This window comes from Sarcophilus harrisii, chromosome 4 (genome assembly GCF_902635505.1).
Source record: "Sarcophilus harrisii chromosome 4, mSarHar1.11, whole genome shotgun sequence".
Classification (NCBI taxonomy): Eukaryota; Metazoa; Chordata; class Mammalia; order Dasyuromorphia; family Dasyuridae; genus Sarcophilus; species Sarcophilus harrisii.
The window spans coordinates 122,010,225-122,033,091 of record NC_045429.1 but is presented as its reverse complement, the minus strand read 5'-3'; the positions used below and the strand labels follow the sequence as shown (position 1 = coordinate 122,033,091).

At 31.6% G+C, this 22,867-nt stretch overlaps 1 protein-coding gene across 23 annotated transcripts in view; it reads left to right on the top strand.

Moving 5' to 3' along the window:
- Positions 1–22,867, top strand: part of AFDN (afadin, adherens junction formation factor) — a 154,762-nt gene that overhangs the window by 103,331 nt on the left and 28,564 nt on the right. For all 23 annotated transcript variants that reach the window (XM_031937492.1, XM_031937483.1, XM_031937474.1 and 20 more), the window contains 5 exons: positions 2,239–2,342; positions 3,524–3,610; positions 19,125–19,190; positions 19,364–19,437; positions 19,672–19,790. In XM_031937492.1, the coding sequence (XP_031793352.1) occupies positions 2,239–2,342; positions 3,524–3,610; positions 19,125–19,190; positions 19,364–19,437; positions 19,672–19,790 (450 nt within the window). The remainder of the gene's footprint in view (positions 1–2,238; positions 2,343–3,523; positions 3,611–19,124; positions 19,191–19,363; positions 19,438–19,671; positions 19,791–22,867) is intronic.

Sequence of the window (22,867 nt, the reverse complement as noted above, 5' to 3'; positions counted from 1 at the left end):
AATTATATTGTTAATATTATAGATTTTTTGTATGGATAAACTGCACTTGCAAAAAAGTCTTAGAATATATGTGCATCAGTAACTTCATGTCCATAAATGAAGGATTATTCTTTGAATGTTAACAATTTTGTAGATTGGCCCTCATAAACAGGTAGTCAGTACAGTGATGGAATACAATTTATGACGAATTGGGTGTTAAGAAATATAAACAGTGATGTCACTAAAACAAATTGAATTAAAAGAGGAATAAATCTACAGGTTATCTTTTATGTAGTATATCTCCCTCAAAATGATTTTTATTAAGTATGTATATTTTCAGATCTAATCCATTGCAATTAATTCATCTCACCAAAATGAAATACTACTTTATTTCATTAATATATTCTTTACCTAGAGAATATAATGCATTTCTCCTTGAGATGGGAATTATTTTCATAAGCATCATAAAATTAGTTAAGCTATTTGTAAATAATCCATCATGCTTTCAGCATAGAAAAAAAATCACATTTCACATCCCCTATTTCTTTTATTTAGATAAGTATCACATTTGATAACTTGATCACATTGAAAATATAAGTAGTTTCATGATGGTATATAGCCAATGAAAAATATGGAAACACTGACTTAAGTAAATTTTCTTCATTATTTGTCCATCAGTTCTACTGAATGTCTTATGACATGATGAATTTGTTCATGCTCTTTGTTGGTATTACTAGACTATTACTTATGTGTTAAACAATAAGAAATACATAATTTGTTGTACAGAGGGTTGAAAGGCTAACAGATTAGATTTTTTTTGTGTGTGATATTGTTTATATCTCTTAACACCCAGTTCTTCATAAACTGATTAAAGAGAGACAACCCAGTCTCAACTTATATTCCTTTTACAATTGTGCTCTATTTTGATATAAGAAAAAACAAGTACAGACTTATCACACAAATACAGTCCTAATACAAGTACATTTGCCCATATGGTTGTCTTAAGTCCTGTCATGATGATGTTACATTTTATTAAGTACCACAGAAATAATATTTTCCAATTATATAAAGTACATTTTAAATAAACTTGGTAATATGGTAACTTTCTTAAAAGAAAGGAGAACCAAAATTTATATATTATTTTAGGAAAAATCTATGGGCAAATACTAAGTAATTTCTGAGGGGCTTTTCTCTAGTTATAATTGTGAAAATGTAAAAGATTTTGCTATAATTAGATTTATTGTCCTTCATTTTAAATGAATATATTTTAATTATATTAATTATATATTTAAATGAATATAGTTTTTCTTGTTAATTATTACTTGTTTTTTGGAAGTGATTTATTTTATGATCAAAAAAAATCTGCGAAGTAAAATGAACATAATCAGGAGATCATTATATACAGTAATAACAAGATTATATGATGATCAGTTCTGATGGATGTGGCTCTCTTCACCAGTGAGATGACTCAGACCAGTTTCAATTGTTTAATTATGGAGACATCCATCTACATGTGGAGAGGATTGTGGGATCTGAGTTTAGTTCACAACATAGCATTTTCACTCTTTGTTGTTGTTCACTTGCATTTCATTTTGCTTCTCGTTTTCTTTTCTGGTTTGATTTTATTTTTCTTGTGCAGCAAGATAATTGTATAAATATGTATACATAGATTGGGTTCAACATGTTTCTACCATGTTTAACATAGATGACTTGCCAGGAGAAGGGGATGGAATTGCAACACAAGATTTTGCATTGGTTAATGTTGAATATTGTTCATGCATATGTTTTGAAAAATAAAAAGCTTTAATAAAAGGGGGGAAATGAGGTTTAAAAGATACCTCTGTAACCTGGAAAAAAAATCAAGACTTGTTAGAAAAGTACCACTTTACATACTACAAGGTCCAAAGCCTAAGGAATGATGTCTTATAGTTACTTTACTGCTTAGAAAGAAACAGAATTGTTGTCCTTTAATGTTTATTATTTTATAGCAAATTTTATTTTCCGGAGAATTCAAAATTGCTGTAAATTCAATGAGTAATTTAGAACTTTTTATATTATTAGTCTTTGATGGAAGAAGATACTTAGGTTTTAAATCTGCCAAATAATCCTTTGCTTAATAGGAAGACAGAGAATTAAAAAGATGAAATATTGCTATATATTAGCAAGAATATGATTACTTGACTCTTAGTAAGGCTCATGTGTCTTCATGTATGGCATAATTTCTTTTTTTTTTTTTTTAATCTGTTTTTCCCCTTTTAGGGTTCTGTAGATTATTGCCTCATCCACGTTCACCGGGCACTTGGACAATATACTTTGAAGGAGCAGATTATGAAAGTCATTTTATGCGGGAGAACACTGAACTGGCAAGTATTTTTAGGTAGTATATATAGAATATATATACAGGAGAATGTATGTCCCCCGGATTGAGAAATACATAAAAATCATTTCTTCACTTAAAGTTAATATGCTTTTGGTAGAGATCAGTTGATGGCTATTACAGTCATCTTGGAATAGCTCTTTTAATACTACGAGTTTTAAAAGCACCTTTTGGGATATAGCACCTTTGTTTATCACCATATGTATATTTCATATTCTCCTTTTAAACAGAAAAATATGCTTAGATAGAGCACTATTATAATCTCGTAGACTGTCCATTATACTTTTGGATAGCTTGAAATGGAAGTTTTTGCTTATATCTAACCTAAATTTGCTCTTTTACAACCTTCACCATTGCTTTTGTTTCTCATTTGTAGGCCCAAACAAAGCAAATTTCATCTCTTCTGTAGCATGCTTTTGAATACTTAAAGGCTATCGGATTCACTAAGTTGCTTTTTCTATACTAAACATGTCCAATTCTACCAGCTGACATAAATTTGACATAAATTCAACCCCACCTCCCTTATTTTTGTTATGTTCCTGAATGCTTTCCATCTTATTAATGCCCTTGAACACTGAGGTAGATATCATTGGAACTATCATTTCTTCCTGGAAGCTATATAAGCTATATTTAATGTAGTTGCTTTACATTTTTACCCTCCTTATCCTATTGATTCATACTGAGCTTGTGTTTTATTAAAACTTCAAATCTATTTTCTTGGAAATTATTATCCAGTCATCCTCCTCTTTCTTGTACTTTTCAAATCATATTTGTTTAACTCAAGTGTAAGACTTTACATTTTTACGTATTAAGGGATAAATAACCTGTATTTAAGAAAAAAAATTTTGGGAGTATAGATTAGAATGAAAACTGTCAAAGAAGAAATAGAATTTTGTGTTTAAATTGAGGTGATTTAATTAAGCTTTTAGTAGCTAAATACCTCTTTATGGTTATGGTTTGCAAATACTTTGTTATTATCACTGTCCATTTACCTAATACACTTAAAATATTGATTGTCTTCAGTGATTTATGCCTTTTATTATCTTTTTCTTACCTTTTTTTTCCTTTCCATTTATCTCGGAATATGGGTAAGCATTTCTGGCAGTTTGCTTGCAGTTTTGAAATATTACCAAATAGCGAAAAAATTTACTTATCTGCTTCCTTTAGACACAGCCTCTAAGAAAAGAACCAGAAATAATCACTGTGACACTTAAGAAGCAAAATGGAATGGGTCTCAGCATCGTTGCTGCAAAGGTAGGAAAACAAAGTTACTTGAAACTTTATTTATTATTGAATCAAGGTCTAATGCCTATGAAAGGATTTCAGAGTCTGTAGGGAAAATACATGTTGAATGGTGTTAGGGGTGGCGTGAATAGTGGAATAGTGGTGGAGGAGGAAAAAATTGGCATTAACTGAATGAAACTACTGCACTCTAATAGATTTAATCATCCTATATATTACATTTTGATCATTGCAAGTGACCCAATGAAATTGATTCAATAATGGATAAAACTTATCCAACATTTGATTGTACATAGTGGGTATGGGTCTGGAGCATAGATTAGACATTTTAGGTTCTTTGGGACCGAGAGGCATACAATAGTAGCACCAATAGTTTGCACAGGATAGAAACTAAAAAAAAGACAATGCCTTTGTGAAATTTCCAGACAATACGATACTTTTCTGCAACTCCTTTGGCTAACAGTTAACTGTAATGTGAGATTTGCTTTAGCCAAAATAAAACATAATTGTGATGATATAAGCTAGCATAGGAGGAAATATGTCTTTAGTACCTTGTGGATCCTTATAAAATTGTTTAACTGTGATAAAGTACCATTTTGGAGCTATTTCAGATTTGACCTGTAAACTAGAGTTAACACTACACTTAATGCTTCTGCAAGTCAGTTTACAGTACTAGTATGTTTGTTATTTTCAATAGTATAATCTTTTTGTTCACACCTGCCAAGTTATTAGAATTGTATTAATTATTAGAATATATATTAAAAGCTTTCAAGTTTTTCTTAGCAATAATGGAAATTTCGACATGTTACCCAAGTATTATATATATTTAGCAAAGTATTTAGATCATGTCTTTATTTTCTCACCATAAATTTTAGAAAGAAATTAGTATACCAATAAAATTCCTTTGCAACAAACTTCCCATTTTGTATTCTGTTATCAATTTATGATGCTGTCTCTTGATGGAATCAAATGGATTATCAGCTGTGATTTACAAATTTTGTTTTGTTAAATCATTACAATGAGTAACAATGTTTATGATTTTGGCTCAATTGATGAAGTCCTAGCCCTGGTTAGGAAGGCTCATCTTGATAAGTTTATCCTTACATCCTTCATTCTTCATAGCTGTGTGAGCCTGGGAAAATCACTTAAGTGTTTGCCTAAGTTCCTTATTTGTAAAATGAACTGGAAAAGGAAAACTAAAAACCATTCCAGGATCTTTGTCAAGAAAACTTCAAATGAGGTCATAGAGAGTTAGGCATGATTCAAATGACTGAACAGGAACATTTTACCTATATCAAAGAAATATATTTCAATTTTTTAAATATAACATGGTTATTTAAATCCCTACTACATTATTATATTCACTGGGCAAAATTAGATTTTGGATCATTTTCAGTGGCAACTGATTTAGTTAACGATTAAAAAAAAAACTTTTGTTATGACACCTTTAATTTTAAAAATTACTACCAGTTACTTATTGGAAAAAAATATGTTTCAGAATTGCACCAATTATCTGTGGTGTCTTGGAGAATACTGTCTGAAGGCACATGGGGTTACTAAATTACTTTTGAACTTTATAATTCCATGACATTTATTTTTGTGCTATGAAAGTTAAGTTTTTAGACAATTCTTTGTCTTTGAACTGGCGATTTACAAAGGTTACAGAGATAGAAAGCTAGCTTTGAAAACTGCCTTCACGGACAACTCCTCGCTCAAATAGGTAATAGAATTTTCTACCAGAATTTGAATGAATTCCTTGACATTTAACAATCCATGATACTCAGTTCAATCAGTGTTTTTTCTTCAGGGTAGGTCATTCCTTTCTTTTGTTTAATAGGAAATGCCTCTAAAACATGAAGCAAAGTTAGAAAAACAAAATTAATATTACTCTTAGATGGTTAATTAATTGACCATGTTGATTTCTCTCGGTCTTTTTTTTTTTTTTTAAAGTAATATTCTTCATTATGTTAATGTTCTTTGAAAAAAAGCCACCAAAACAATTATAGGAAAGCTTTTGTTTTAGTGGAAATGACCTTGATATAGAATAAATTTCTGTTGAGGAAACTTCTTTTTATATTGGACATCTACAACTGTTCTGCAAACTAAAACAAATAACTATATTTTGGGAGGTAAATGAACAAATAGGTATATGAACATAATGGAATATTGTTGAGTATAGGTTTTGAGTATGAAAGTCCCCATGTAATTAAAAATTTAGCTAACTCCACTTCCAGCTATAAATTAGTATTAATTAGTTGAAAAAATATATAACAAAAAAAATCTATAGATACATTCTTTTTAATGAATTTTAGTTATTAATCACAATGGCAATTACATGTATTTTGTTTTTGAATTATGCAAAATGTGTTTTTTCCTGACAGTTTAACTGCATGTTTTATTGAGAAATATAACTTAAAATGACGTATGGATTCTCCACCCCATTCTGTAGCTTTCAGTTTGGAAACCACTGCCTTTGATTTAATTTTATAGACAATTTTGAGGGCTATTGTTTTTAAGAGGCTAAAGTAATTATAAAATTGATGTTTTATAGGGCAATATTATCTATCTAGTAGATGTAAGATGACATGAAGGAAATAGAAACTGAGTCAAAGTCAGTCACAGATAGCATTTATGTCTAAAACAGCTCAATTTAAATTTTACTTCAAGTTATCTGGAAACTATCTGCTTAGTATCTTAGATCATCTGTGGTCTAATTTCAAACTGGGGTTACTTTGGAACAAACTTGAGCTCCATGAAGATCCTCAGATGAGAAGTGGGGTAAATCTTTTCTAACACTATCTTGGACCAGTCATAGCAAAGATAGCAAAGTTAAGGAGAACAAAAATATATTATTGTCTTAGGATTTTGAGCAATCTCGGTACATGAATGATGGTCAGCTGCTATCATAAACCTGTTTTTTAAGACATTTGATGACTTTGGTTTCTCATCCATTCACTGTTCATAATAAAGTTTAGGGTACATGCCTAATAATTTGGAATATGCCACTAGAGAATTGAAATATGTTGACATCATATAGCTGTAAGCATTGGACTATGAATGCAAAATTACCAACTTCTAAGTTTAACGTTTGTTTGTTTTTTTTTCCTATTGTACCATACCACTGTTTGTACAAGCTAGAATTTGCTACAATTAAATGCCAGTCAGAATTAGTTATCAATTTTTCTTGCATTACTTCTGTTAGTGGAAAAGCAGTTTAGGTTTTAGGTCTTTATTTCAACATCATTCTAAATTACCAGTACTTTTATCTTCCTTTTTCTTTAAAATTCATTCATTGCCCAGCTAATTCTAATAGATGTTGGAACTAAAAAATGTAAAAAGAAGACACTTAAAATACAAAGTTTTACCAGTTATTAAAAAAAAAAAAACCTTGATGAGACCGCTTATCAACTAAGTATGCATCATTGATATTCCTTGAACAGTGCTTCCAGACTACTAAAAATAACTTTTTAATTGTTATCTCACTTCTTGTCATTTTTATGTATCCACATTAATTAACTGTACTATTGTCCCACCTGTTAGTGTGAATATTATTGTATCATCATAACTTCTTTCTTCATAGAACTATGTGATTCCCTTAAAATAATTTGGAAAAAAAAAAGTTATTTAAATGAGTCTAATGAGGCCAGATACTAATATAATCCCTAGTCAGGCTATGTAAAAGAAAATCTCATCTATGATTAGAACTTAAATCAGTAATCTTGGGCATTTGCTTTACAAATAAATGGATGACAGCTAGGTAGCACAGTGCATAGAGCACCAGCCCTAAAATCAGGGTCAGACAAGTCCATTTAAATGTAGCCTCAGACACTCAACACTTCCTAGCTGTGTGATCCTGGGCAAGTCACTTAATTCCAATTGCCTCAGCCAAAAAAAAACCCAAAACAACAATAAATAAATGGATGTCATCAGCCACATGAATGACTTTGAGGAAATACTTAGTGTGGCTTAGTATAACTCACCAGACAAGTTTATATTCCATATTATTGATAGTGCCTGACCACTATCAGGTGTTTTTTCCCCCCTCCTCTTTGGGGGCTGGAAGCTGTTTAGAACACTCCTTCCTAGTGTTGCAACATCTCTACTACTTGTAACAGAGTATATAGAAAGAGACTTAAAGAGAATTGGGGCCCCTAAGAGAATTTGTCAAAAGATACCTAATCTCTTCAAAGATATTTGAAATTAGTTCTCTTTAGGCCAGCATCCACTATAATAGGATGCTGCCTTTCAGAAATATTATTTTTTTTATTAATGTTTTGTTTTGACCTTCATTTCTCTTTCTTTATAGTTAATTAATTTTATAGTCAGACAAGTTAAATTTTAAACTTGCAGAGCTTTCTTATAAAATATGATAAATTATAGCAATTCAACTAAATTTTTTAATTGTGAGTTCTTTTATTTCAATTTAAAAGATATGTCTATTAATTTTGTTACCATGCCATTTCTGCTCTAGTGTTGCAAATTTTTCCTTAGTAAAGCCTTCTGTTAATTTTTACTCTAGTGACATAATTGAATGTTTGTATTTGTATTTTGTATTGTATTGTATTTTGGGGAAGAGGGTTGTCTCAGAACCAAGGTTTGTTTGTTGATTTGTTTGTTTTAAGTTTGTGCAGTACTTGGTTTCTTTAAGTCTAAAAGATGTTTTGATGTTAAAAGTTGCCTGTCATCCACATTGTGGTTGAGCTTTATGAAATCCAGATGATTTGGAAATAGCATGTATATGCAGTTTACTTTTTAAACTTTTTAAAAATATCACTTTGCTACTTCTCATACATCTGTGGTCCAGCACATTTCTTGTTGGATTTGGGGAAGGGGTGTGTGTGTGTGTGTGTGTGTGTGTGTGTTTCTACTAAAGATCCCATTTTAAGCATTTAATAAAGTTTAAAGTAAATGAAAGTCAGAGCAGTCTGACAGATTACGTAAGAATCTGAATGTTGTATTTGGTTCTAGCTAGTGTTGATAAATGCCATACAGTATCATAGTATCTAGCTCTGAACTCTCTTGATGGGTGTCTTGTAAAATCCAGCAGATTGTTCTGTTGGCTGCTGTTGAACAAAGAGAATATACGGGGAAACTTACTCTTTTTGATCAAGAATCAGACCTAGAGAACAAAATGTGGTTTTCTGTTGTTGGAAGAACAGAATCCATGGTGAGTTGGTTCAGCATGTTGTTGTGGATATTTTTCTATGAAGTTGAAACTGATTTTTAGAGAATGCTTTTTTCTTTCTCAGTAACTTGTTTAAGCTTGTCAATAATTAACATCCTTGTGAAACAACTCTTTAATGAAGAAGTTGTTTGTTAGCCAAAGTTTTTTGCAGTGTTTAAAATTTAAAACCTAGAAGAAAACTGTAGTGGTATTTTTGGTATGTTTTTATATAAGAAAATGCCATTGCTTTTACATATAGTGTTATAAAAATTGGTTTTAATAAGGACATTTAGGATATTGTTTATATGAAACTAAGCACAAATACCCATATCTTTTTACTTGGTTAGATCACTCCCCAAAGATATATTTTCTATTGTTTTAATATCATGAAAATAAATTATACTTTATAAGGTACTTAAACAATCTCATTAACTTCTTGAAATATTTAGTTTGTAGGCTTGAGGAAAATTTCTGATGATTTAAAAGGTATATTGAAATTTATTTTAAATCCTGTTTAGGTTGCTTGAGAGGTAAATAAGAATCTTTTATTGGGAAACTAAGTACTTCTGATTGTATGGAAAGGAATGAACCTTCTTCCCTTTACTGTTTTGTAGTATTTGTCATAAAGATACATTAAAGATGTTCAAATACTTGAAATCAAGAAATGCTAAAATTCCTTAAAAAGATGAAAACTAAAAGATCCCTAGAATTGTATTTTATAGAAATACAAATAACTCCCAGTGAGTTTTCTAAAATAACAAGAAAGTACTTTTTTGAAAAAAAGTTGCATCTGGCTTAAAAAATTTTTTTACTCCTAGTGTGTTTTGTTTTTGTTTCTAGGTTGGTCTTTAGGATCACTTTTTAAAATAAGCAATTGCAAAATTGTTCATTACCTAAATAGATAGGTATCTTATTTAAGTTACAAGCAACCTTATGTTTCATTTAATCAACCTTTACCTCCTCTCCTCCCCTTTTATTAATGAGGAAACTGAAACAGAGAGGGTTAGGTAACTCAACTAAAGTGGCCCAACTAGTTAGTAAACAAAACTGCAAAGGACGAACTCTGGGCTCCTATAGCTCTAGTACAGTCAGTACTTTTTCTAGGACAATGAACTATTATTATTGACATTTGTTTATGGCAGACCAAGAGACAAGCCCCTAGGTAGCTGAAAATTAGATTTATATTAGAAATTAACATCAAGAAGTAACTTACATAATCAAAAATAAAGCATAGCTTTACTTTAGAATTAAACTAGCTTTTTTATAAAGATAGAAATACAGTAGCATGAGATTTTATGAGAAGAAAAAGCTAAAATTTGTTTCTAAAATTCTTATAGCTAGAAGTTAAGGACTATCACTTTGTAAATGCTCAAAATTACACTCTTAAATTAATAGAATATCAAGCGTTCCTCTTGCTTGGCTCGGGGGAAACAAAGAGCATGCTGTAACTGTGCCTAACTTACATTTATACTAGATATTTTGGCATCACTTATGATCTGAATTAGGAAGCTTCCTCGGAATTTCTAAAATAGTGTGAGAAATCAAAGATAATTTTATGAATTATGCTAATGAAAGAGTTAAACAATAAGGATGAAAATAAATCAATCCATACCTGGTTCATTTTAAGTATTCTTGCGCACATAGGTCATTTCAGCTCATCCATTGTTTCACGACCTCTAAATCTAGACTGCTAACTGTGTTGCCATACATGAATACAATAGGGTTGAGTTAATACTGTTTGGGCAGATGTTTCTTTGCTCAGGTTTGTTGTTTTTTTTGTTTTTTTTTTGTTTTGTTTTGTTTTTTTTAATGTGTGTTAAAAGTCTGATGTTTTTAAGCTGTTAGTCATATCCCACTCCCACACTCACTCATTAAATGCTACTGGCATGTTCATAGTGTGGGTTGCTATATTCATTCTCACTTGCTTGGTACCTTAAGACAGACAACTAATCAAGACAGGAATACTGGGGAAAAAAAGAAAGCCTCTTTTCTTGCTGGCATTTTCTTTGTGGTGTTTCCTCACCAGAGCATTAAAACAGGTAAGACATTTATAAGATGTTAGTGCTTTTCTTCCAATTTCAGGAAAAGTAAATAAGAGCACAACTTGCTGATTAAGTTTTGTTTTGGGGTGTGTATGTGTGTGCTTGGGTGCGTTAATCTGATTTTCATCTGCTTTTCTTGCCTTCCCACTTTGAAGCATATACTTGCAAGCTAAGTAGGTCCTGCCACTTTCTTTTACTTTATTTTAGAAATAATGTAGATAGTGTTCATCGAAAAAAGTAGAACTCTCAATCAATTCAGATAACAATGAAGTTAGAGTATCTGGTTAGTCACCCAGATTTTGGCTTAAATATGCACACTTACAAATATAGTTATTTGTTAACATTTAGAGTTGTTAAAAAGTAAAGAATTATTGCTTAGGAAGTCTTGGGTTTATTCTCTGTAGTGTTCTTCAAGCAAAAGCCGAGTGATTAAATACCAGGTATGGATATTGTAACAACAATTTTTATGTAAGTATAGGTTGGATTAGGTCTCTGAAATTTCTTTTAACTCTAAACTCCTACTTTATGAATTCTGATGTACCTTTGTGGTAACTTGGAAGTCTGGATTATTCATCTGTATAGTTAAGGAAAGAATGCTTGAAGAAGCATTTACCTCACAAGACTCTTGAAAGCAGTGGAAAACTTCATTAATGTTAATAAATTAACCATAATTAACCATATTAATATCAGTTTGTATTGTTATTGCCAATACTTACTTGGTAAATTCTTTCCCAGAAATCAATAGTTTGGATCAAGAAAAATGTGTTGGTAACAATCATTTTGAAAGTGTTCGTTTTTTGTTAAGATATTCTTAACCTGTTCTCAGTTAGACAATCCAAAATAATGCACTTTAAAATGTGCAGCTTATTCATCTAACATATAATTAATTAAAAATAAGATTGAGTGGATATGGTGAACAAATTTAGCTCTGGTCTTTGACCAGACATCTTTGAAATTTGACATTTAACCATTTCACTTTTTAAAAACTTGTGCATATGTTGTCATATTTTATTGTCTTGATGCTATCACGTGATTTCAACCCATAGTCCCAAAAACTATATCAGTAGAACATATACATTCATAGGTCCCATCTTGCTTTGTTAATCAACCCAGTAAAGGAACTCTTTTTTGGTATCCATGGAACAACCAACCTAATATTAAATTTGGAAAGGCTCATTGATAAGGTTAGTTACAGAATAATGATTTTTTTTTTTAACAATAGCTTTTTTTGTTTTCAAAATAACATGCAAAGATGTAACTGGTCTTTAAGTATTTTGTTCTTAAGTATTCTGATAGCAAGTTGTTAGAGCACAGATAATTTTATGTTGAGATAGTTAATGTAAAATCTCATACAACATTCACCCTTGTAAAATCTTGTGTTTCAAATCTTTCTCCCTCCTTTTCCCCCCACCTCTTATAGACATCAAACAATCCAATATATGTCAAACAATTTACATTTGTTTTTAAAACTTCTGGCTCATGGAAAGTTCTAGAAGAATCTAGAGTTCTAGATTCTCTCCCTTCATCCCCCAATTGAGAAGACACATTTCCATAAAAGTCATGTTGGGGGGGGGGGGGGTGTAAGTCTCCTCTTCTCTCCAAAAAATACCTCTTAGAAAAAATAAAGTTTAGGAAAAAAGTATGCTTCAGTCTGAATTCAGACACAATCAGTTCTTTCTCTAGTATTACTAGCATTTTTTCATCATAAGTCCTTCAGAATAGTCTTGGATCATTGTATTGATGCGAATAGCAAAATCATTCACAGGTCATCAATGCATAACATTGCTATTACTTTGTATGTGGTATATTTAATTTTGAGAGAGAGAGAGAATATACTACAATATCATTTGATTGCTTTGTAACCTCATGTATCTTAGACATTTAAAAACATTATTCTGAAAACAAGTTCATAAGTTTTACCAGATTGCCAAAAGGAGGGGGATCCATGATAAATAAAAGGTTAAGAATTTCTGATCTAGACATTAACTAAAAAGTAGTATCTGAGAGTTTTGCCTTGTGTAGAATTGACTTGAGGACAAACTTTGATTATTCTCGTTTAATATTTTAAAATATTTGAGCTCTCAGTTTACTAAACTAGAATATTTTTCATTAAGAGGTCCTCTTAGTAACTCAAAGTAACTGGTTCTTAAGTATTCGGATAGGAAATTGTTAGAGCACAGATAATATTATCTTGGGATAAAGTTAAATGTAAAATCTCATACATTAAAAGGGAAGTTACTATCTGTTGAGATCAAGAAAGGAAGTTTATTTTTACATTTAAATCTCATTTAAAGTGGCGCCATTTATAAATGGAACCCAAAAAATCATTGGTATCATATATTAGATATGATGGTACATTCAACAATTAAAGTTTTCCTGATAATTCAGGTTATTTGAAAAATGTTATAGGCATTAAGGAATGTTATTTATATGCCATCTTTATTTTTTAAAAAGTCCATCAAGGCCATGAATAATTCTTCATTTGTTTTTGTTTTTTTCTCCCTCATTTTATTTTCTACATACTATGTGTCAAATACTGTGCTGTCTTATAATTTTTTTACAATAATATAATAATAGCAAATATAATAAATACAACAAAGAAATACAATATAAATTACAATATAATAAATAACAATGCAATATAAAATTTTACAATAATCTTTTACAAAGATTATTTCATTTGAGTTTCACAACAATCTTTGGAGGCAGGTGCTGTTAATTATTCCAATTTTATAGTTGAAAAAACTGAGGCAAGATCACATATAGCTAGTAAGCAGAAGTTGGATTTGAATTAGCCTTCCTGAATTTAGGCTCTTTTTTTCCCCACTCACTGTACCACCTAGCTATCTTTAGTCATTTTTAATTACCAACTTATATTTTTTTAAATCCCTTCAAAAAACTTCTTTCAAATTAAATTTATTAAACTTGACACTATTAGATCTTGTTAATGTCCTGAAATGCTTAGGTAAAAATGATGAATTTTTTTTTTTTTTTTCCCCAAAATCAGATATGCTTTCCAGATGAAATCTGGTTTTGGGCATCTACTAGCTGTGTAACCAAGGGCGAGTCCTTTTAGTCTACTAAATGACTCAATGTAAATATGGGGATGATAGTAGTGCCTTTCTCAAAGGATGTTTAAAAGATCAAATGAGAAAATAATTATAAATGCCTAGACTATAACAACAACCTTCTGCTTGGCCTTTTTGTCTTAGGTCTCTTCCTACTTCAGTTCATCTTTCCCATAGCTTTTCCTAAAGCTTGGCACTCACCATGTCAATAGTTATTCAATCAGTGCCAGTGACTTTTTAGCTCCAAGATAAAATATAAAATTTGATATTCAAAGCCCTTTATTACTTGGATCCCTCAAAATAGACAGTCTTCCTAGATCTTACTTCTCTCCTCCCCATGCTTTGAAAGAGCTCACAAACCAAGATGAGATAGCATTACAAATGAGAGAGGGTATTCCCAGCTTCCCAGCACTGGCATTTGTGTACTCTGTCTTGCTTACTCACTCTCAATTAACGTGTGTGTGTGTGTATAAAACAGTAATTTTTAAAATTATTATTGACAGTCTCAGCAACAAAACACTAAGTGTAAGAATGACTGAGAAAAGATGCATGCAGAATATGAGACTTTAGGTAAGGCTTAAAAGAAAGCCAAAGAAATTTAGAGAAAGAGAGGTTCCAGGAATGGGATTCAGCTAAAGTTGTAAGATGCCTGGAGGTGGGGACAGAAGCAGAAACAATATTTTATGAAAGGCTTGGCTGCCAAACTAAGGACTTTATATTGATCCCAGAGGTGATTGAGAACCAGTGGAGTTTCATAAATTGGAGGGGCAGTGATATGATTACACTTGTCTCTTAGCAAGATGAGTTTGATAACCCGTTGGAGATTGACAGGATCAAGGGGTTTGGGGATTTGGGGAGAAACGAAGCAGAAAGAACAATTAGCATGCTATGAATAATCCAGGTATGGGATGATAAGGTCCAATATTAGTATATTAGCAGTGTCAGAAGAGAGATGCTAAGAAGATAAAATCAATTGACCTTGGCAGCAGTTTATATATTGAGAAGTGAGAGAACTGAGTGGAGGTTAGTATCCTTGATACCAGTGGAGAGATTAGGAATAGGTGAAAGTTTGAGGAGACATAAAAGACTTTTAGACATGATACATTTCTATAAGACATTCAGTTTGAGGTGTCTGACAGGTTTTTTGGAGGTGTGAGGCTGAAGATTGGGAGAGAAGATACATGAATAAGTAGATTTAAGTGTCCTCAGCAGCAGAGAAATGATCATTTAAAGTCTTAAGAACTGATGAGATCCGCAAGTGAATTAGTATTATCACTTCCACAATTTCAATTTCAATATGATGTAAATCAGCATAAGAAATTAAATAGGAATTTGTGAGGATTTTTTGCATAAGCCACAGGAAATGTGAAGTCCAGCAGATGACAGAAAAAATTTAAATAATCCAAGATGTATAAAATATATGAAAAATGTTATATGACATCAACATATTTTATCTTTGAATACCATAGTAATTCAGGCTTCTTTTTTGTTGTGAAAATTATGAATTAAAAGAGCACCATGATTACTAAGTCTAGAGGGATTTATTAACTGTCTAGCAGTGTCAGTCATTCAAGATAGAGATACAAAAAGGAAAAATACTTGACAATGTGGGGAATCAAGAATTGTTTCACATTAAAGGTGGTGCTTGAGCTGCATCTTGAACAAAATAGAGAATTCTGTAATGTAGAAGTAAGGAAAAAAAATAAATATTTATTGACTGAGGAGGGAATCCATTCCAGGCATGAGGAGCAGCTTTGTGTAAAGGTGCTGAGATAGGAAATTGATTATTCTTTTTGAGGAAAAATAGAGAAGACTTCCTTCATTTCCCTGTAGAGAGTAAAATGCTGAAGAAAAGGATCAGCTAGATTTGTTGTGAAGGATTTTAAAAACCAGAGAAATTTGTGTTTTAGGCTTTACTAGCTTCAACTGCATTAAGACTTTGAAATACTCCATACTTTTTCTTAGAATCCCTAAAGAGCCAGTGGAACTTATTAAATAGGAGACTGTTATTGTCAGATTTGTGCTTAAGTAAAATAAAATTTATAACTATTAAGAGGTGGTATGATCAGAAAAAAAAAAGTCATGTAAGAGGAAGTTATGATTGATAGACAGTCCATCGGTAACCATGAAATATTAAAAGACTTTAAAGAAACTTTTATAGGCAAAATGTCTGTGAAGGATTTATGCAAATGTATGAACAAGAATTGTTTATGATGAAAATATATTGATGCCATTCTAACCAGTCAAACATGTATCATGCAAAATAAGAATGTTCTCCTTAGTACTGGATAATCAGTTTATGATTTTCAAATCAGTTAAGAGAAAAGAAGTAGAAGAGAGAGAGATATTTTAAAGGTTTAATCCTTTAATATAGTTTTAAAATACACTTCCTAGCTGTGTGACCCTGGACAAGTCACTTAACCCCATTTGCCTCAACAACAACAAAATACACACACACACAATAATTTAATATAAATTTAATCCTGAGAACTTGTTTAAATCAAAAAGTACATATAATGGAAATTTGGAAATTGTCCTTTGTAGTTTTCTTTAAACTCAGACATCAGCTGAGAGGTTTGAAAGGTTTAATTCATCTCTAATTACTTATTCCTTTGCACGCACTTAATAAGTTAAATGCTTTATTGCTTCAGTGGATCCATGATCTCATTAAATCTTTTATAAGTGGAGAAAAATGAAGGAAAACTAAAGGTGAAAAAATCTTGTTCTTGTCCTTGTGAATTTACTATCTTGTCAGGAGCATATGCCAGGTCTTTACTAATTCTGAGATTCTATAAATGTACATTGACAACTATAACTGAAAATGAGACACATGCATAAAATATGTACAGAGTGCTGTTTTCTAGCTCTTGGAGGAAAGGGAAGAAAATCCCCACCTTCATTTAACGATAGTTCTTGAGAACTAGAACTACTCATTAGGTAATTGCTCTGGTTAAATCTGAAGTGTTAGGAATCACTTTGCCAAGTTCAGTGGTATGAGTAAATTCATTTTTCAGTAATATTAATCTAAATCACAAGTGATTTAGTCACAAAATATCAGTACTATATTTAAATTCCACTATCAGAAATGAAGCTATTAATACATTTACAGTTACTGAAAATAAGTGAATATTCTATTTTTATTCAATTTCAATTCATTAATTGCAGATTTTTAACTGATGAATAAGAAAACACAGTCTTAAGTTTAACATGTTCTATGATAATATAGAAAGATTTGTTCTAGAATATTTCTCCTTATCTTTTATTCAGTATGACCTTTTAATATTTATGTTTGATTGAAAAAATTTTTCTAAGAATTTTATAGCACTACCTTTCAGGTAATTGTAATATGTCTAAGGAGAATCCCACAACCAAAGCAGGATTTACCCTTCATTCTCTTGACAGATATTTATTGAGTACTGATGTGCCACAGCCCATGTATATTTATACCTGCAACATGTAGAACAGAAGTTATCATTTGTAATTCAGAAGAAATGGGTTTTTATTAATATAGAAGTTTTTAATTAGCATTTATATAACACTGATCACCTAGTGACTAATGTCCAAAGAATATCTAGTAGTATCTTTAGAAATATTGTGATATGTTTCAGTGCAGAGAGAACCCACATTAATAGAAGCACAGACCTTTGAAATATTGAATTGTATATGTATATATATACGTGTGTATGTGTGTGTGGACATCAAGGTGACCCAGTGGATAGGGTGTCAGGCCTGGTCAGACATTAGCTATGTGGCAAGTCACTTAATCCATTTTGCTTCAGTTCCTCATCTGTAAAATCAGCTGGAGAAAGAGATGGTAAATCAGTCCAATATCTTTCCCAAACAGGGTCATGATGATCTGACTCAAATGACTGAACAGCAACAACAAAAATTTAGCATCATTTTATTCTGTCATAAGATTAATGATTTAGACATAGAAAGAATCTTTGAAGACATCTAGTCCAACACGCTTATTTTACAAATAAGAAATGGGCTCAGTAAGTCCATTTAGTCATTTTGACTTTAGAAATATGCATATTTATATCTGACTAACTTTCTGGATAGGTGTAAAGTTGTCTTTGTTTTCCCTGTTAGCTGCACAAAATCAATGGAAAACAGAAACTGGAAACTAGATTACTGCATCAGTGATTTTAATAAATAATGTACAACTTACTTTCTATGAGAATAGAATTTTACACATCATGTAAAAGTAACAATAATCAGAAGAACATACGAGTATCCATACAGTTTCCCTGTACTTCATTGTTTGTGCATAAGACAACTGAATTTTAATAAGTTTGTCTTAGTAAATGTTTTAACAACTAGCTTAGTGGATGTGCAAAGGATATACTTTAAGTTAAATCTGCAATATTTATATTTTCATCATTCTTAGTTTGAATCATCAAGAAAAAAATAAATCAAAACCTAATTTGTAGTTTTCTGATTTTCATCTTGTAAAATAAATGCTTTTGCACTGGTGGTATAGCAATTTATTCTTCCTAAACTTTATAAGCTGGTTTAGGTTTTGTGCTCTGGATATTTGCATCTGGGTTCTAACTAGTATGCTGTGTTTCAGGAGATATAATTACTCTCTTACTAAATTCTAGGTTCTTTTTTCTTGTTCTTGGTTGATAGAAAAAAAAAGGCTTATGTTTAGTTGGTGAAACATTTTAACTTGTATAGGTATATAAAGTACATAATTGGGATGTTTTTAGAGAGTAAAGGATGATGTTAGCAATTGGCAGGAGATTAGGATAAACCCAAACAATAGTAATATAGGAATGAAAGTGAGGGTATTTTCATATTACAATGAAAATCATATAGATACCTCATGTTTCCAAATGTCTTCCTGTAATTATTATTTTTTCGACCTGTTTTAGTACTCTACAGTTTACAAAGCATTTTGCTCACAGTAATCCTTGGGATTACATAATAATAGAAATATTGTCTTAATTTTACTACTGAAAGAACTAAAACTTTTACAGCCATAGATAGCTCATTGAACATTTTGTAGCATTTTAAAAATTGTTGACATGTTACTAATTGACCCATATTTAAAGTGTTGCCACTCACTTTTAAAATGTTAAATAGAAACACTTTTGTCTTGTATGTTTTTGGCTTTGCAGAATATAGAGTTCAATAAGATTTTTATTTCAAATCTTCATTTAACATTTAGAAGCTTTTGATTTTAAGTATACAAAATCTGCTTCTAAATACATATATTTAAATATAGTGTGTATTCTTTCTTTCCATAGGGTGCAGGTCAAGATAAACTTGGAATTTATGTGAAGTCTGTTGTAAAAGGAGGTGCTGCAGATGTGGTTAGTAAAATTTTTAAATTAGAAAATTTCTAGAATGTCAGAAATTTTACTGATTAAAAACAAGTTGTTTGGAACTATATCAATTGTAATTGCCATTTTAGTAATGATTAAAACATTAAATAAAATCTTTTTTCTTTCCTTCTTTTCCTGACTTTTCTATAACTTGTAAATAGGATGGACGTTTAGCTGCAGGTGATCAACTTCTTAGTGTGGATGGGCGGAGTTTAGTAGGACTATCTCAAGAAAGGTATTACTTATTTTTGTTTATTAAAATAATAGTAATAATAAGTAGAATTCAGCATTAACTTTTGCATTGGACATGAAACCATTCTTGAAGGTATTCTGTATAGTATCCTCAATTTAGTATTTCTAGTCATTTGGGAAAAGTAGAAGATGTATCTATTTTGTAGTTCTGTTATTTATTGGGCATATATTTAAGATATTGATGAATAAAAATTTTGCTTCCATTATTTTCATCCAGGGCAGCAGAGCTCATGACAAGAACAGGTTCTGTAGTGACATTGGAAGTTGCAAAACAAGGAGCAATTTACCACGGCCTGGCTACTCTCCTCAATCAGCCTTCTCCCATGATGCAAAGAGGTGAGAATTACTCATGGAAAATGAAATATGTCTTCCATTATATGTGGTATTGCCTTAGAGTAAGTGTACATGGTTTTTAAAAAAAGAATTAGGTTTCTATCCAATGGTCTGTTACATCATTTTATCTAATCAAATTGAATTATTTGCTATGCCTAATGCATGCCTGGACTTTTCCTGGGTCTATCTTTCTTAGACATTTATTCTAAGCATTATAATGCTTTATTTCCCTATCCCAGTTGAGATCTTAACCATCTTTAAATGTTTCCTGAAGTACCACCTCTTCTGCAAAGATTTCCCTAGTCCTCAGGTTTATAATATTCTCTTGTTGTTTTGACCTTTGCCGTTTCATGTGTGTAATAATTCCTGGATAGAAAATATCCAGCATAGAACCCAAATGGAATTAATTAATAAATTAGGGGATTTAATTAATAAATTAAAGGAATGCCTTTAAGATGCTGAGCTCTTCCAGTTGCTCATGTTGTAGGTAACACATGTTATTAAGCTTCTAAACATTATATAAAGCCCCTTAGAAATTCACAGTTATTCAAGTCTACACAGAAAAAGCAAAGTAGATGAAAACTATTTATATTGTTGTATGCAGTTGGAGGACAATTTATAGAGCTAAACAATCTTTGTGTAGATATACACATGTGTGTACACATACATTGGACAGATACTATAGGTGGATTAGTTGGGTCCAAAATTAAATAAAAGGAAGAAAGCGAACAATGAACTTTTTGTACAGCAGTTTCAGTGACCCCCAAATTGCTTCCTGAAACAAAATCCATTTTCTTAATTTTTTCTTTCCCTTTTGTTTTTTGATGCATGTTTCCTAATATAGCCATCCACCTACATTCTCCTATACTATAATCTCTTATAGCAAAGACTAAAAATGAAGGAAAAAACAATTTAACAAAACTATTACAATATATCAATCATCTGATAATGCATTCATCATGTTCTGAACCTCTGCAAAGAATCAAGGTGGAAACACTTTCTCATATCTTTCCTTTGGAGATGAGCTTGGTCATTTTATAATTTGACAGCATCCAGTTTTAATTATATTTTTCTCGTTTTTCCTTTGTTTTTCCTTATTAGTCTATGAGGAATCAAAGATTACAGTGGCACAAATAGCAAGAGAGAACTGCATATTACCACTGTTGACTTAAAGTTAGATTTTTGTTATTATTCAGTCCTATCTGACTGTCAAGACTTCATTTGGGCTTTTCTTAGCAAAGATATTGGAGTGTCTGGCCAGCTCCTTTTGCAACTGAAGAAACAGAGAGGCAAACAGGGTTAAGCGATTTCCCCAGGTTCACACAACTGGTAAGAGTCTGAGGCTTGGCCCCAGGCAAGCACTCTTCATTCACTGAACCACCTAACTGCCCTTGTTGATGGGTTGTTCTTTGGGCTTGTCTCACAAGTGTGGGTTTTCTAATTTTAAATTTAAAGTAGTATAAAACATATCTGGAAAATGTGAACTATACAGAGTGATAAATTTTCAAGGTCATTAGTCGTAATTCATTTACAAATGAGAAAACAGGCCCAGAGAAATTGAGTTATCTATAAGAGCTAGAACTGTTCAGATAGGAAGCAGAATTAACAGTTAGACCACTCTTAGTGCTACATTGATAAGAAACTTATTAGAAAGCCTTAAGTGTGTTTCAGTGAACTATTTATAGAGAAATTTGGAAGGAAGTCTGTGGAAAAGAATCACCTAGAATGAAAAGCTACAGATTGATTACATTTTTGCGTACTTCTAGGTATTACACAGTTCTTCACTGGTGGCTAACATAGTATGCTTCACATTGACTTTATTCCCTGAATTATTTGTAAAATTTCCATCAAGTAGTAATTAGTGACAAAAATGATAAAAATTGACATATATAATGAGTAATAGAAGCATTTTGTCAGACAAACAATGATTTGATGGGATTAGGGGAAACGGAGTTGAGAGTTCTTTAGGCCTTTGGCACTCAGGAAGGCAAGGAGTAAAAGCTCATGTGTGAAGACCTCTGATGCCATTTCCCACTTTTAAGCTTTTTTCTACCCCGGGCAGAAAAGAACCAATCCAAGTTTCTTTTCCCCTTAAATGACCAGCAAGCTCCTTAAAGGATTCTTAGAGCTCCTGCCCAAGTAGTAAGTTGTAGGGAGAAGGAAGAGGGGGCCTAAATCCCCTGACGCCCATTATGTGCAAGTTGACCATACCTCCTCAGTGTCAAAGGGAAAGTAGTTAAGGAGGAAATGGGTAAATTCACATAATTTTAATATGATTAAGAGTGATTTGGATGAGGGTGTTGAAAGAACTTAAAACCTGACCTGAATTGCTGACAGTAATATATGGAGAATTGTGAACATTGGAAAAGACAACAGATAACTGGAGGCATGCAAATAGTTAGAATCTCCAAAAGAGAAAGCAGTGAAGTCCATGAACAAAAAAATAGGATATACACCACCTGCATTGTTGGTGGTGTTATGCCAAGGTTTAGGAAAGAAGGCCATGATGATTAATAGTTAATATGGACTTATTAAGAATATGTCATGCCAAATGTTATTCCATTTCTCCTTTTGGATTTTTGTCAGGAAAATGCCCTGGACATTGTCCCTAACCCCACTATATATCAATTGCACAAATAGTCATGAAAAGACTTGGGGCTCTGTCTGTCTGTGTCTCTCTTTTCCTCCTTTTCTCCCTCCTTCTTTCCCTCTCTTCCACGTTAGTCTTGATATCCTAAAACCCTTCCTACTATTTATACACTCTATTCCCCTTAACATGATCTGAAATCCACTTTTTAACATTTTTATGTTCTCAAATTACTGTGCTTCCTTTAGATATTTATTCCCACCAACAAACAGTCTTTCCATCTGTTTAGATTTCCTAGGTTTAGCTCAGATGTTTCTATCAAACCTTTCCTATCCACTCATTGGAAGTTATTGCTGTCTTCTCAAATTTTGGGGCAGCACTTTATTTTTGTTTCTTCAGATTTTTGAAGGGCTGCCATGTGGAAAGAGGGATTAGACTTTTTTATATTTTTATAGGACATAATTAGGACCAGTGAGTGGAAATTATAGGGAGA